Here is a 17,529-nt window from a genome sequence, read left to right on the forward strand (position 1 = left end):
GTTGCCATTTCCTTCTCCAATGCATGTAAGCGAGAAGTGAAAGTGAAGTCGCTCAGTCATGTCCGACTCTTAGCGACCCCATGGATTGCAGCTTAGCAGGCTCCTCTGTCCATGGGTTTTTCCAGGCAAGAGTACTGGAATGGGGTGCCATTGCCTTCTCCTGACATACTGCATTTTTACCTTATGATACTCCAAAATCTCAGTCAAAGAATTGTACAATACTGGGGGAGACATAATGACCAAAATACTGCTGGCCACTTTCCTATTGAAATATGAAACACATTTAAAAATAATGTTTCATTAATAAAAATATTTTAATATGAATTATCAAAAAATAATCTTGAGATAGAGAATAATAAAATATACTGAGAAAGATTCTAAACATGACCTTCCACCAACCCAGGATTATAAACATTTCATGATTTCATGACGGGAAAAAAAAAACTTTTAATACAGATGAACAAAAGGGAAAAGTCACAGACTATACAGAGTACAGTTAAACTAGAGAGTAATTTAATTCTAGTTTTTTATTACACATTAATATCAATGTATTTTATAACACATTAGTATCTATGAATAATGAATAATGTCCCTATAATTATATTAATAAAAATGAGATCATATTGTTACAGTTTTTTGTTTGTATTTTGGGTGTTTTTTTGGTCATCCTATAAGGCTAATAAAATCTTAGTTCCCTGAATAGAGATTGAAACTGGGCCACTGCAAGGACAGTGCCAAGTACTAACAACCAGACTGCAGGGATGTCCTTTCTTTTATGGTTATAGTCTTCTTTATCTAAGAATAAAAGAGTAATCTGGAGTTAAAATCAAAAACATCATTGGACTTCACCTTCTCTCCAACCAGTTTGAAAAGTAATCTCAAGTTTCAAATTAAGAGACAAATAACATATTTTTAAATAAGTAAATATCATTTACATTAATTTAGTGAATCACTGACATCACATTATGTGAATATATAATAATTTATTTAGCTAGTACATCTGTTACTAGATTTTTAATTTATTTCCAACTTTTTACTATACAAAGTGAGTGAAGTCACTCAGTCGTGTCCAACTCTTTGTGATCCCAGGGACTATAAACCACCAGGCTCCTCTGTCGGGATTTTTCAGGCAAGAATACTGGAGAGGGTTGCCATTTCCTTCTCTAGGAGATCTTCCCAACCCAGGTCTCCTGCATTGTAGGCAGACACTTTACCGTCTGAGCCACCAGGGAAGTAATGCAATGGTGAACATATTTATATCTTAATTTTATAATACATCCATGGTTATTTCATTAACTTTCTTTTTGTTGTTGTTCAGTCACTAAGTCATTTTTCACGTTGTGACTCCATGGACTACAACACGCAGGTTCCTCTGTCCTCCACCATCTCCCTGAGTTTGCTCAAATTCAGGTCCATTGAGTCATTTATACTATCTAACCATTTCATCATCTGCTGCCCCCTTCTGCTTTTGTCATCAAATTTTCCCAGCATCAGGGTCTTTTCCAATGAGTCAGCTCATCTTATCAGATGACCAAAGTATTGGAGCTTCAGCTTCAGCATCAGTCCTTGCAATGAATATTTATTCTTGATTTCCTTCCCCTTGCAGTCCAAGGGACTCTCAAGTGTCTTCTCCAGCACCACAATTCGAAAACATCAATTCTTTGGCACTCAGCCTTCTTTAGAGTCCAATTCTCACATTCATATATAATTTGTTGGAAAAACCTTACCTTTGACTATATAAAAACCTTACTTGTGTCAGCAAACTGATATCTCTGCTTTTTAATATTCTGTCTAGGTTTGTCATAGCTTTTCTTCCAAGGAGCAAGCGTCTTTTAATTTCATGGCTGCTGTCATCATCCACAGTGATTCTGGAGCCCAAGAAAATAAAATCTGCTATTGCTCCCACTTTTTCCCTTCTATTTGCTATGAAGTGATGGGATCGGATGCCATGATCTTAGTTTTTTGAATGTTGAGTTTTAAGCCAGCATTTTAACTCTCCTCTTTCACCTTTATCAAGAGGCTCCTTAGTTCCTCCTCAATTTCTGCCATTAGAGTGGTATCATCTATACATCTCAGTTCAGTTCAGTTCAGTTCAGTCGCTCAGTCATGTCCGACTCTTTGCGACCCCATGAATCGCAGCACGCCAGGCCTCCCTGTCCATCACCAACTCCCGGAGTTCACTCAGACTCACGTCCATCGAGTCGGTGATGCCATCCAGCCATCTCATCCTCTGTCGTCCCCTTCTCCTCCTGCCCCCAATCCCTCCCAGCATCAGAGTCTTATACATCTCAGGTTGTTAATATTTCTCCCAGCAATCTCAATTCCAGCTGGTGATTCATCCAGCCTGGCATTTGCATGATGTACTCTGTATATAAGTTAAATAAGCAGGCTGACAATATATAGCCTTGTCATACTACTTTCCCAATTTTGAACCCAGTCCATTGTTGCATGTCCAGTTCAAACTGTTGCTTTTTGACCTGCATACAGGGTTCTCAGGAAGCAAGTAAGGTGGTCTGGTATACCCATCTCTTTAAGAATTTTCCATAGTTTTTTGTAATCCACACAGTCAAAGGCTTTTGCAAAGTCAATGAAGCAAAAGTAGATGTTTTCTTGGAATTCCCTTGCTTTTACCATTATTCAGCAAATGTTGGCAATTTGATCTTTGGTTCCTCTGCCTTTTATATAATACAGCTATACAATACAGCTTATACATCCAGAAGTTCTCAGTTCATGTACTTCTGAAGTCTAGCTTGAAGGATTTTCAGCATAACTTTGCTAGCATGTAAAATCAGTGTAACTGTATGCTAGTTTGGACTTTATTTGGTATTGCTCTTCTTTGGGATTGGAATGAAAACTAACTTTTTCCAGTCCTGTGGCCACCACAGAATTTTCCAAACTTGCTGGCATACTGAATGCAGCACTTTAACAGCATCATCTTTTAGGATTTTAAATAGCTCAGCTGGAATTTCATCACTGCAGGTAGCTTTGTTCATAGTAACGCTTCCTAAGGCCCATTTGACTTCATACTCCAGGATGTCTGATTCTAGGTGAGTGACCACACCATCGTGGTTATCCCAGTCATTAAGACCTTTTTTGTATAGCTCTTTTGTGTATTCTTGCCATCTCTTCTTAATCTCTTCTGTTTCTGTTAGGTCCTTACCATTTCAGTCCTTTATTATGCCCATTCTTTCCTGAAAAGCGTCCTTGATATCTCCAATTTCCTTGAAGAAATCTCTAGTCTTTCCCATTATATTGTTTTCCTCTATTCCTTTGCATTGTTCCTTTAAGAAGGCCTTTTTATCTCTCCTTGTTATTCTCTGGAACTCTGCACTCAGTTGGGTATATCTTTCCCTTTCTCTCTTGCCTTTTGCTTCTCTTCTTTCCTTAGGTATTTTCAAAGCCTCCTTGGACAACCACTTTGCCTTCTTGCATCTCTTTTTCTGTGGGACAGCTTTGGTCACTGCCTCCTTTACAATGTTATGAACCTCCATCCATAGTTTCTCAGGCACTCTGCCTACCAAATCTAATCCCTTGAACCTATTAATCACCTCCATTGTACAATCATTAGGGATTTGATTTAGGTGATACCTGAATGGTTAGTGGTTTTCCCTACTTTCTTCTATTTAAGCCTGAATTTTGCAATAAGAAGCTCCTGATGTGAACAACAGTCAGCTGAAGTTCTTGTTTTTGCTGACTGTATAGAGCCTTTCCAGGGCTTCCCACATGTCACTAGCAGTAAAGAACGTGCCTGTCAATACAGGAGATGAAAGAGACTTGGCTTCAATCCTTGGGTCTGAAAGATTCCCTTAAGGAGGGCATGGCAACCGACTCCAGTATTCTTGCCTGGGAATCCCATAGACAGAGGAGCCTGACAGGTTACAGTCCATAGGGTAGCACAGAGTCAGACACGACTAAAGCAATTTAGCACGCACACAAGCATGCATAGAGCTTCTGCAGATTTGGCTGCAAAGAAAAGAATCAATCTAATTTCAATATTGACCATCTGGTGATGTCCAGGTGTAGAGTCATTTTTTGGGCTGTTGGACAACAGTGTTTGCTATGACCAATGTGTTCTTTTGACAACATTCTGCTAGTCTTTGCCCCGCTTCATTTTGCATGCCAAGGCCAAACTGGCCTGTTATTCCAGGTATCTCTTGAGTTCCTATTTGCATTCCAACCCCCTATGATAAAAAGGACATCTTTTTTGGTGTTAGTTCTATAAGGTATTGTAGGTTTTTATAGAACAGGTCAACATTAGCTTTTTAAGCATCAGTGGTGGGGGCATAGACTTGGATTACTGAGATGTTGACTGGTTTGCCTTGAAAATGAACTAAGATCATTCTGTAATTTTTGAGGTTGCACCCAAATACTGCATTTCAGACTCTTAAGTTGACTATGAGGGCTTCTCCATTTCTTCTAAAGCATTCTTGCCCACAGTTGTAGATATAATGGTCATGTGAATTAAATTTGCCCATTCTTGTCCATTTTATTAATAATTCACTGATTCCTAAGATGTCAGTGTTCAATCTTGCCATCTCCTGTTTGGCCATGTGCCATTTACCTTGATTCATGGACCTAACATTCCAGGTTCCTATGCAATATTTTTCCTTACAGAATCAGACTTTACTTTCACCACCAGACACAACCACAACTGAATGTCATTTCTGCTTTGTCCCAGCCACCTCATTCTTTCTGGAGCTATTAGTAATTGCCCTCAGCTCTTCCCCGGGGATTCCCTGGTGGCTCAGATAGTAAAGAATCCACCTGCAATGCACAAGATCTGAGTTCAATCCCTGATTGGGAAGAAACCCTAGAGAAGGGAATGGCTACCCACTGTGGTATTCTTGCCCGGAGAATTCCATGGTCAGAGGAGCCTGCTGGGCTACAGTTCATGAGATCACAAAGAGTCAGACACGACTGAGCAACTAACACTTTCCTTCACTTTTCTTTCTTCCCCAGTAGCATACTGGACACCTTCCAACATCTTCCAGTGTCATCTTTTTGCCTTTTCATACTGTTCATAGGGTTTTCCAGGCAAGAATACTGGAGTGGATTGCTATTTCCTCCTCCAGTGGACCACGATTTGTCAGAACTCTTCACTATGACCCATCCGTCTTAGGTGGTCCTGCATGGCATGGTTCATAGCTTCACTGAGTTACACAAATCACTTCATCACATCAAGGCTATAAGCCATGAAGGAAATTTCATTAAGTTCAGTTCAGTTCAGTCGCTCAGTTGTGTCCGACTCTTTGGGACCCCATGAATCGCAGCACGCCAGGCCTCCCTGTCCATCACCAACTCCTGGAGTTCACGGAGACTCATGTCCATCGAGTCAGTGATGCCAACCAGCCATCTCATCCTCTGTCATCCCCTTCTCTTCCTGCCCCCAATTCCTCCCAGCATCAGAGTCTTCTCCAATGAGTCAACTCTTCACATGAGGTAGCCAAAGTATTGGAGTTTCAGCTTTAGCATCATTCCTTCCAAAGAAATCCCAGGACTGATCTCCTTCAGAATGGACTGGTTGGATCTCCTTGCAGTCCAAGGGACTCTCAAGAGTCTTCTCCAACACCACAGTTCAAAAGCATCAATTCTTCAGCGCTCAGCCTTCTTCACAGTCCAACTCTCACATCCATACATGACTACTGGAAAAACCATAGCCTTGACTAGACGGACCTTAGTTGGCAAAGTAATGTCTCTGCTTTTGAATATGCTATCTAGGTTGGTTATAACTTTTCTTCCAAGGAGTAATTGTCTTTTAATTTCATGGCTGCAGTCACCATCTGCAGTGATTTTGGAGCCCACAAAAATAAAGTCTTACACTGTTTCCACTGTCTCCCCATCTACTTCCCATGAAGTGATGGGACCAGATGCCATGATCTTTGTTTTCTGAATGTTGAGTTTTAGCCAACTTTTTCACTCTCCACTTTTACTTTCATCAAGAGGCTTTTTAGTTTGTCTTCACTTTCTGCCATAAGGGTGGTGTCATCTGCATATCTGAGGTTATTGAGATTTCTCCTGGCAATCTTGATTCCAGCTTGTGCTTCTTCCAGCCCAGTGTTTCTCATGATGTACTCTGCATATAAGTTAAATAAGCAGGGTGACAATATACAGCCTTGACGTACTCCTTTTCCTATTTGGAACCAGTCTGTTGTTCCATGTCCAGTTCTACCTGTTGCTTTCTGACTGTATACAAATTTCTCAAGAGGCAGGTCAGGTGCTCTGGTATTCCCATCTCTTGAAGAATTTTCCACAGTTTATTGTGATCCACACAGTCAAAGGCTTTGGCATAGTCAATAAAGCAGAAATAGATGTTTTTCTGGAACTCTCTTGCTTTCTCGATGATCTAGCAGATGTTGGCAATTTGATCTCTGGTTCCTCTGCCTTTTCTAAAACCAGCTTGAACATTAAGTTAGATTAAGTTCATTAAGTTAGATTTCTATAAATGGGATTTCAGCATAATAGGTACACAAATTTTAAAACATTTATAAGAGACACTGAAAAATTAAGTACTAAGAAGACTATACCAATTTACACACCTACCACCAAAGTATCAGAATACGTAGTTCCTGAAATACTAATCACAAATACTGAAGGCTGTCATTTCTTATTTACGCTTGGCAAATTTATAGGCAAAAATATACCCTGACAATGTTTATATATATATAAATTATAGATGTTTATATATATATAAATTATAATTATTAGAATTACATGCTTTATTCATGTTATTATTAGTCTTTGATTTTTCTCCTCTTCTGATTGCCTTAATACAACTTTTGCAAATTTTTCTTCAAGTTGTATCTTCCTCTGATTAAAATTGAAAGAATGTGTTATATTGTTATACATTATAGATATTAACCTTTGGGAATATTTACTATAAATGTTTTTACTGATAATCTTACATTCTATTTTCTAACTAATACCTTTTAGGAACATTATAAATAATTTTCTGTAGTCAAATTATTAACCTTTTCCTTAATGATTTCAGTCTTTGGTGTCATCCTTATGAGAGTAAGTCACTTTCAGATTATAGATATATTTGCTAATATTTTTATTGGTTTTCCCATAGTTTCTTTCTTTTTAAAAATATGAACATGCATTTGATCTAGAATTCATTTTGATATATGAGGTATAGACTTAATATTCTTTTTACCCAACAAGCAGACAGCATTGGTAACAGCTGCTAAATGCCATTTTTATCACATAGTAAGAAAGTGAAGTCGCTCAGTCGTGTCCGACTCTTTGCGACCCCATGGACTGTAGCCTATCAGGCTCCTCCATCCATGGGATTCTCCAGGCAAAAGTGCTAGAGTGGATGGCCATTTCCTTCTCCAGGGGATCTTCCTGATCCAGGAATCGGACCCGGGTCTCCCACATTGCAGGCAGACGCTTTACTGTCTGAGCCTCCAGGGAAGCCCATATATTCTTTGAAATATTTATAGATATTTTCTTTAACTATCCCTTTATTCTATCAGTCCAGTCCTGTGTAGAAGGGATATTAATTATTTTCATTAATAATAACATTTCTATATTCGAAGGTACTACACTCATTAATTTTCTTTTCCATATTTTTTTTGCCAAGTATTATCCATTTTTGTCTCTGAATGAACTGTAGAATTATTTTATTAAGATAACCCACCACCATCAAATTTACTTCGGATTCACTGCAGTTAGATTAATTTTGGAAAAACTACTATTCTCATCCTTGTTGTTCTGTCACTCAGTCGTGTCCACTCTTTGCGACCCCATAGACTGCAGCGTGCCATGTTTCCCTGTCCTTCACCATATGCAAGAGTTTGCTTAAACTCATGTCCATTGAGTCAGGGATGCCATGCAGCCATCTTGTCCTCTGTAGTCTCCTTCTCCTCCTGCCTTCAATCTTTCCCAGCATCAAGGTCTTTTCAACGAGTTGGCTCTTCACATAGGTGGCCAAAGTACTGGAGCTTCAGCTTCAGCATCAGTCCTTCCAATGAATATTCAGCATTAATTTCCTTTAGGATTGACAGGTTTGATTTCCTCGCAGTCCAAGGGACTCTCAGAAGTCTTTTCCAATACCACAGTTTGAAAGCATCACTTCTTCAGCACTCAGCCTTCTTTACGGTCCAACTCTCACATCCACACATGACTACTGGAAAAACCATAGCTTTGACTATATGGACCTTTTGTCGGCAAAATGATGTCTCTGCTTTTTAATACGCTGTCTAGGTTCATCATAGCTTTTCTTCCATGGAGTAAGTGTCTTTTTTGTTTTTTTAATTGTATTTTATTTTAAAACTTTACAATATTGTATTAGTTTTGCCAAATATCGAAATGAATCCACCACAGGTATACCTGTGTTCCCCATCCTGAACCCTCCTCCCTCCTCCCTCCCCATACCCTCCCTCTGGGCCAGTCACTGTCTGCAGTGATTTTGGAGCCCAAGAAAATAAAGTCTCTCACTGTTTCCATTGCTTCCCCATCTATTTGCCATGAAGTGATGAAACCAGATGCCACAATCCTTATTTTCTCATCCTAGAACCCTGCACATATCTGATCATAATAGAGTATCTTTTAAATTATTTTGTGACATGTTTTCCACACTGATGCTATACATGACTTGTTAAAATATACTCACAGAGACCTTATATAATATGCATCAATGGCAAATAGGATACTTTTAGGACAATATTTTCCATGAAGGTATTGCAAAGGTAAGAGAAGATGACCTGTTTTCTAAGTGTACTCTGTAACCAAAAGTTTTATTGGTCCTAATTATTTTTCAGTTGATTTTCTAGAGTTTTCAACCACACAATACTAACATAAGGATAATGATAAGATACATGGCTCATTGTAATATTTGAAATTTACTTCTATTTTACCCTATTTTATAGAGCATCTAAAGTAATGGTGAGATGTCTTCACCATTCTTCTGATGTTGATGCAAATAAATATTCCTAGTGTTCCACTGTTAAATCTTTGGTTGCTGCTAAACTTCATATAGATGCTCTTTATCATGCTACTGAAATATAATATTTCTTGTATTTAAAACTTTTTAAAAAAATTTGAAAAGCAGGCTGGATGTTGTATAATATCTTTTTAGAATTACATAAAGATGATCATATACTTTATCTCCTTCATCTAGTATTATAATAAATTATATTATTAGATTTTTAAATATCAAACTATCTCTGCATTTCTAGAGTAAATCCTACATACTAATGCTAAATTATTTTCTTGAAACATTCTGGAATAGATTTGCTAAATTTTTTTATTTATAATTGTGAGATTAATTTATAGTTTTGTCTTTTGGGCTACTTTCTCTGACTTTGGTATCAAGATAAAATAGATAAAATGGCCTAGTTTTTTATAGGTAGTGCTTCCATCAAAAATTAGGAAAGGTAATTTAAAAATTTGGAGAAAACCGGAAGGCAAGGAAGTAATGAAAACGTAAGGGAATAAAATTGCAAAGAGGGCAGACCTGTTAAAGGTGAGCTGAGGATCTCAAGTTGTCCCTGGAGGCATTTGACAAACCTAGGAGTAGTAACAGACTGAAAATCTGGGTTAGGTCCAGGCAGAAAGCAACTGCCCTGGAGGAAAAAAAAAAAAAAAAGAATCACTGAATTTTTGTTGCTTCCATGGGGCTGAAGTGCCAAAATTAGAGATCTCAGGGCCAGTTTTCTCAAGACATTTTCTGAATTCTAAAGCTATACAGCCGAGGAAAATAAGTCTAAGCCAAAACCTTTCAAAAGCAAAGTAAGCTTTCCTGCAGTTTCACAATGTTTCAGAAAAAACAACTCACTAGTGGGAGTGTTCATAAGAATCACAGGTGGCAATTTGAAAGCTCTTGAGGGATTAATGAATTGATATCGACAGTCTCCAATCACAGTTTTTACTGTTAGCAATTGCTGATCTGAGTAAGACACCTACTCAAGATATTAGCCAAATTTTAAGACTATAAAAAGCAGGAAGCTGAAGAGCTAAGTTTATATGAAAAGTGGAAATTTCCACAGTCCTCTTGGTACTGAAGAGACAATAATGTGCCAGGCTCTCATTAAAAGCTCTGAAGAACCACATCCTAGCAACAAATGTAAACCAAAGGTACAATACAACTGCAACCCAAGCTCAATCCAGACCAGTTCATAATTGGATTAAGGTGATGAGGTTCAAACCACAAACCACCCACTCATTTTAACTACTTAGTATGGGAAAGGACGAAACAATTCTGGTGGCAGAAGATATTATCTGGAACACCTATTAAAACATATTTTAAAAACAATGTCTACCATATACCAAAAAGTGATAGGACGAGATAGGACCATATGACTGAGAACAGCAATATCAACAATAAAACTCAGAAACAAATCTAACCAATATGTAGGTGAATTATATGTATGCATTAATAAACATGTTTAAAACAACTGCAGAGGAGCAGGATCAAGATAGTGGATTAAGAGGACATGGAGCTCATATCCCCCCATGAACATACCAAAAAGACATCTACAAGTCTAAAAATTCTCACTGAAAACAAACTGGAAACTGACAGAAGACATCTAGCATGAAAAAGGTTGGAAGAAAAATACACAAGTAATCAGGAAGGATGTGTTCCTGGGAGGTGACTCAGAGTAAAAGGGGGAATACACAGGTGGACACCTGACCAGGGGAGTGAGCAGTGAGAGCCATAAATTAGATGCCCAAGTCTGGGGTCCTATGCAGGAGAGATAAGCTTTCTTGGCTGGTTTGAGGGCCACTGGCACTACTAGGAGGGCAGTGGGAAGTCTGCACTCCACTCATGAGGAGCACATTCATACCCCAAGACAGGGTGGAAAGAGGTATACTCCAGAGGCTGCCAGGTTTCCCACAACCACCTCAGTGTGTGACCCAGCCCAAGCTGAGCCAGTGCACCATGGCTATTCACATCTCAGCAGGGTATTAAATCTGGGGTGGTCATGACCAGGGAGAAAACTCGATCTTGGGAGGCAGAAGCAATCTGGTCTTTTGGGGGAGCCTGAGGGGTGGGGGGATGGGGTCATTGTTGATGCTTACTCAAGCAGAACATCACAAGCAACCCAGATCTCTCATGGTAGCACTCAAGCATAGCTCACCTCCTGACACACACTGAGAATCAACATAGGCAACAACACTATAATGTGGTTCCCGACAAGAGAGGGGGAGCTGGGACAGAGGGCAGTGATCAGCTGTGAGAGACAACGAGGACTTGGACCTGTGGCTGAGTCAGAGCAGAGTAAGGGAAACAAATGTGGGATCCCATACAGGCAGCACATAAGAGGGGCTTAAGCCTCTGCCTCTAATCAACACAAGCCAAGAGCCCCCAAGGACCCAACTTACTTCAGCAGTTCCCACCACTCAGGTAAGGCTCCCAGTGTGGAAAAAATGGGCAACACATAGTTAAAGGGACAGAGCTGGCCCAGGCCAGGTGCTCAGGACTTCTGTTCCAGGAATTTGGAATCAGACCCCACCCCCATAGAGTGTTGATGCCCACTGAGCAGAGGGCAAGTCCCATTTCACACCCGGAACAGACCCTGGCTCCTCCCTCTGGAGCCCCACTCTCTACCAAGCTGATGCTATCGGCACAACCTGAGGAAAGCTATCACTGTGACTTGTTTCCCATCAAATGCAGCTCTCACACCAAAGGCACAGGGCACGCATCGGGTTGTTGCCACATAGAACACCCCTTCAAGATCACAACAGGTAACTGTTTCACCTAAACTCATAGAAACAGATAAGTTAAGCAAAATGTAATGGCAGAAGAACCATTATCAATTGAAAGAACAAGAAAACACACCTGAAAAAATAATAAAACATAAATAATTCATCTGATAAAGAATTCAAACCACTGGTTATAAAAAACGTTAATTGAATTAGGGGAAAGACTATATCTACAAAGTGATAATTTTAATAAAAAAACTAGAAACTATTTAAAAAGACCCAATAATAAATGAGGAATTCAATAGTTGAAATTAAAAACACACTAGGAAAAATGAAAAGCAAACTAATTGATACAGAGGAACATGTAAGTGATCTGGTAAAATAGAGGAGATTGCCCAATCTGAATAGTTAAAAAAAAAAAAAAAGAGCAAATTGTAAAAATTCAAAACAGTCTGAGAGTTCTCTGGTATATACTACTAAAGAAAAGTCAGCAAAACCACAAGGGAAGATACAAAGGGAAGAAAAAATGAACAGAGAACTATAAGAACAATCAGAAAACAAGCGACAAGATGGCAGTAACTATATACCTGCCAATAATTGCTTTAAATATCAGTGGACAAATGCTCCAATTAAAAGATATAGGGTGACAGATTAAATGAAAAGACCCTTCTACATGCTGCTTAAGAGATTCACTTCAAAGTAAAATACACATATAGGAAGAATGTGAGGAAATGAAAATGGTATTTCATGCAAAGAGAAACAATAAGAAACCCAAGGTAACAATACTTGCTTCAGATGAAATAGACTTTAAAACAAAGGCTATAACAAAACACCAAGAAGGGTATTATTCCATGATAAGGGGATCGATACAAGACAAGGATATTATATGCATTAATATGCACACCCCAAGGGTACCTAAATATTTACAGACACGAAGGGAGAAATTGACAATAATACCATAACAAAAGAGGACTTCACATCTCACTTAGGCTTCCCTTGTGGCTCAGTGGCAAAGAATCTGCCTGCAAATGCAGGAGACATGAGTTTGATCCCTGGGTCTGGAAGATCCTCTGGAGAAGGAAATGGCAACCCATGCTAGTATTCTTGCCTGGGAAATCTCATGGACAGAGGAGCCTGGCAGACTATAGCCCATAGGGCTGCAACAACACCACCTCACTTACATCAGTGAACACACCATCTAGACAGAAAATTTATCATGTAACAGTGGTCTTAACTAACACACTTGAACAGTTAAAAGCTATTGACAGGACATTTCATCCAAAAGTACCACAATATACTTTCCTTTCAAGTATAGACGAAACATTCCCCAGGTCAGATCACATGCTAGGCCACAAAATAAGTCAGAACAAATTTAAGGAGATAGATATTATATCAGGCATCTTCCCCCATTATAACTGTATAAAGTTAGAAATCAATTACAGGAAGAAAAATGGGAAAAGCACAAATGTGAAGACTAAACTACATCCTACTAAAAAACCAACTAATTGAATAAGAAATCAAAGAGGAAATCAGAAAACCAGTTCTGATAAAGGAAAATGGAAACACAAAACTCCAAAAATCTATGGCATGCAGAAGGCAGTATTTAAGAGGGAAGTGTACAGCAGTGCAGGCCTTTCTTAAGAAATAAATAAAACCTCAAACAAAGTACCTAACCCACCACTGTTTTAAAAATTAGAAAAAGATGAACAAAGTCCAGTCATCAGAAGGAAGGAAATAATAAAGATTAGAGAGAAAATGAATAAAACAGAGATCAATAAACAATAGGGAATCAATAAACCAGAGGGAAAGAGGGAGGGGCAAGACAGGAGAAAGGGGTTAAGAGACACAAACTACTGTGTATCAAACAGATAAGCAACAAGGATATACATACAGCACATGGAATTATAGCCATTATCTTACAGTCTGTAAAAACACTGAAACACTATGCTGTAAACTTGAAACCAATATAATGTAACTTTTCTTCTGGCTATGCTGTGAGAAATGTGGGATCTTTAGTTCCCCAGTGAGGGGTCAAACTCGTGCCCCCTGTATTGGGAGCAAGGAATCTTAATCTCTGGACCACCAAGGAAGTTCCTAATATAATACTGCAAATAAATTATACTTTAATTTTTAAAAGACTGTGATACATATGCTTAAGAAAATAGAGAAAAGATAGACAAATAGAAAAATCTTGGAGAATTTTACCAGAGAATTTGAGGATATTAAAAAAAATTAAATCAACATTATAGAATTAAAAGATACATATAGAAAATTCTAACTCCTAATTTTCTATTTTACTTCCACCAAGGCATCCATCATGTGTTGTACTAATTACCTTGAAGTTAGTAGGGATATATAAGCAGACATAATATTAGGAATCATTTCCAGAATAAACAAAATGCAAATGTCAATGAAAAAAAGAAGTCTTAGAATAAGATGGAAGAAGTCTGTAAATATTGTTAAGCGATAATTATAATGTGAGATTTTATACCCATTGCTTCCTGGCTAGTTACAGCAGAAACATCTTTCACCAACCTAGATTTTAAGAAATCCTTTTTCTATATGACGGAGAAAATACAAGCAATTGTCACTTACAGGAAGGTGCGTGAATACAGCAAAGGTGCTACGTAGAAAGGCAATGAGGTCCACTAGATAGTCACTAGCTTTGCTGCCCAAATCTCCTGTCATCCAGTCATAGTCAGCCAGCTGTAGAAACTGGTCAATCTTCTGGTTTAAGTTGGTATAAATCTCTTCTTCAGCTGCATGTCTGGCATCCTATGATATATGAAATTTTAATAATCATTCAGAATTGCATTACAAACAAAGCAGAAATTTCTGCTTGGAAACATCTCAAACTAAGTAACATAATTGAGAATATCAAGTAATATTACAGTCTCCATTAATTTTTCTTTTTTCCAAAAGCTCAGTAGAATCTTTTCTATTTTATGTCTGCAAAACAAGCTATTATTTAGATTTACCAAATAAGAAACTGCCTTCACTACTCTCAGCGATCTGCATCCTTTTTACTTTCTTATCCATCAAACTATACTCAACTATCTATCAAACAAACTATCAAAACCATACTCATTCTCAGGATCCTGTTCTCTTCTGGGATTCCAAGAACCTCTCTCCTGACAATACCAACCTCTCTTAAAATTGCTAGTCTCTTCACTTTCCTTATTGTAGGTTTCCTGAAGTTCCAAATTTAATGCTCTTTGTTTCCACTAGTTACCATCCCAGCTTTCTAGATTCTTTATAATGAAGTTTCTCCAAAAATGGGCACATATTTACAAAAATTAACAATTTCAGGCTAATTAACAACAGTCCTGAAAAGTACTTAATTTCAGGCTAATTAACAATAGTCCTGCAAAGTACTTAAACAATAACAAAAAATGTTCCTAAATCAAGCAAGTTTGAGAAACCCTATTTAAAAGAGTTGTGATGTACAGTGGCATATAAAAGGTGCTAAGAAGTGTCATGGGACTAAGGCTCCAAGAAAAACATATTTAGGGCAAAGCAGTCTAAACTGAAACGCTAACAATCCATCAACATGGATTGGTCCAGGGTAATTCGCCAGGCTACCATATCTAATATTCATTTTTCAGGCTGATCTTACTTGACCATCCTCTGTTAAACATTCTCTGCTATAACCCTGTTCCTTTTTGGCTTTCAGGACATAGTTTTTCTTTTACTTTTCTGGCCTCTAATCCTCTCACTTTTGCTGAGTGATTTCATCACCTCCTATGCCTTTCACTCACCATCTCTGTCCAAGCCCATTCTTGTTAAAGACACATATAACTGATTGTTTCCTGCATTATGGTTCACAGAAACTTTAAATATTATTCCAAGTCCAGGACTAGAATAATTATAATCCGACTGCAAGGAGATCCAACCTGTTCATCTTAAAGGAGATAAGTCCTGAGTGTTCATTGGTAGGACTGATGTTGAAGCTGAAACTCCAGTACTTTGGCCACATGATGCGAAGAGCTAACTCATTGGAAAAGACCCTGATGCTGAGAAAGATAGAGGGCAGGAGGAGAAGGGGACGACAGAGGATGAGATGGTTGGATGGTATCACCGACTCGATGGACATGGGTTTGGCTGACTCCGGGAGTTGGTGATGAACAGGGAGGCCTGGCGTGCTGAGGTTCATGGGGTCGCAAAGAGTCGGACACGACTGAGTGACTAAACTGAACCACTCTTCATCTGTTCATTTCAGTTCAAGGCAGAGATCTAAGCAACATATTAGATTCCACTGATTCCTCCATAGTCATTCACTATGTCCTATAAATTCTAACCTCCAAATTTTATGCTAACTCATAACCTCTTCTCCATTTTCACCTTTTTAATACCTGCATAATTTTGCAAGGTATTTACATACTCTAATATAGGCACTGACTATGTTTACTTATATGAACAGTTTCAAGAACATTTCTCTGATTACTTGCTTATTTACTTGCTTGTATGATAATCTAATGTTGTCCTTGAATTCCCATTTTACTAAATTTTCTTTTAATAAGCATTATTTTCTAGAAAATCTGGCTTGAAGAAAACTTGAGCAGAAAGCACAGAGCATTCGCAGATGCTGCATCCCTGTCTCCCTCCTGTTCCCCCAATTAAAAAACCCATGAGTGAGTGCGGAACATTTGTTACGACAGATGAACCAATAACAATATTTTATTATTAAATAAAGTCTATAGTTTGCACCAGATTTTATTATTCATGTTGTACAGTTCCATGGGTACTTACAAATGGGTAATGCCATGTATTCACCATTACAGTCAGAATCATATGGAAGAGTTCTCTTGCCCTAAAAATCCACTCTGCTCTAACTATCCCTACCTTGCTTATCCCCCAAATCTTGGAAATAATTGATCATTTTACTTTCTCCAAAATTTTAACTTTATTGAGTGTTTTATACTGAGAATCATGTATGTAGCTTTTCAAATTGCCTTAATTCACTTAACAATGTGCAGTTAATTTTCCTTCAGGTCTTCTGTGGCTTGATAGTTCACTCCTTTTCATCACTGAATAATATTTCATTGTCAGGATGCATCACAGTTTTTCTACTCATTCACCTACTGAAGGACATCTTGGTAGTCTTCAAATGCAGGCAATTATTAGCAATGCTGCTGTGGCGATTCATGTGTAAGTTTTTGTGTGGATTAAGACTTCAATTCACCCCTCACCAAGGAACATGATTGATCAATTGCATAGGAAGACTATTTCTGTTTAGCCTTGTAAGAAACTGACAAACTGTCTTCCAAATAACATTACCATTTTGCATTACCAGAGGATGAGATGGCTGGATGGCATCACCAACTCAAAGGACATGAGTCTGAGCAAGCTCTGGGAGTTGGTGATGGACAGGGAAGCCTGGCGTGCTGCAGTCCATGGGGTTGCAAAGAGTCAGACACAGCTGAGCAACTGAACTGAACTTTGCATTACCACCAGCAATGAATGAGAAAGCTGCTATTGCTCCAGCAATTGTTGTTACTATTTTGGGTTTTAGTCATTTTAAGAACTATACAATGGTGTCTAACTGTTGTTTTAATTTATAATACCCTTTCCATGCTTTGGTGTGATATCTGTTCAGATCTTTTGCCCATTTTTAGAGTGAACCCATATTAAACCCAGTTTTAAATTTTGTTATTATTGAGTTTTACCAGTTTTTTTATATTTTAGATATAAGTCCTTTATTAGATAAGCCTTTTACAAATATTTTATGATTGTCTTTTCATTTTCTTAATAGTATCTTTTCTACAGCAGAAGTTTTTCATTTTAATGAAGTCCAACTTAGTATTCTCTTTGATGGATCATGTTTTGGTTGTTGCACCTTAAAAGTTTCAGTGAGAATGAAAAGTTGGCTTAAAGCTCAACATT

General features: G+C 38.1%; 1 protein-coding gene across 2 annotated transcripts in view; it reads right to left on the reverse strand.

Moving 5' to 3' along the window:
* Positions 1–17,529, reverse strand: part of EXOC6B (exocyst complex component 6B) — a 728,809-nt gene that overhangs the window by 239,368 nt on the left and 471,912 nt on the right. For both annotated transcript variants that reach the window (XM_070379801.1, XM_070379802.1), the window contains exon 18: positions 14,242–14,421. In XM_070379801.1, coding sequence (XP_070235902.1) covers positions 14,242–14,421 — 180 coding nt within the window. The remainder of the gene's footprint in view (positions 1–14,241; positions 14,422–17,529) is intronic.

The sequence above is a fragment of the Bos mutus genome, chromosome 11, assembly GCF_027580195.1.
Source record: "Bos mutus isolate GX-2022 chromosome 11, NWIPB_WYAK_1.1, whole genome shotgun sequence".
Lineage (NCBI taxonomy): Eukaryota > Metazoa > Chordata > Mammalia > Artiodactyla > Bovidae > Bos > Bos mutus.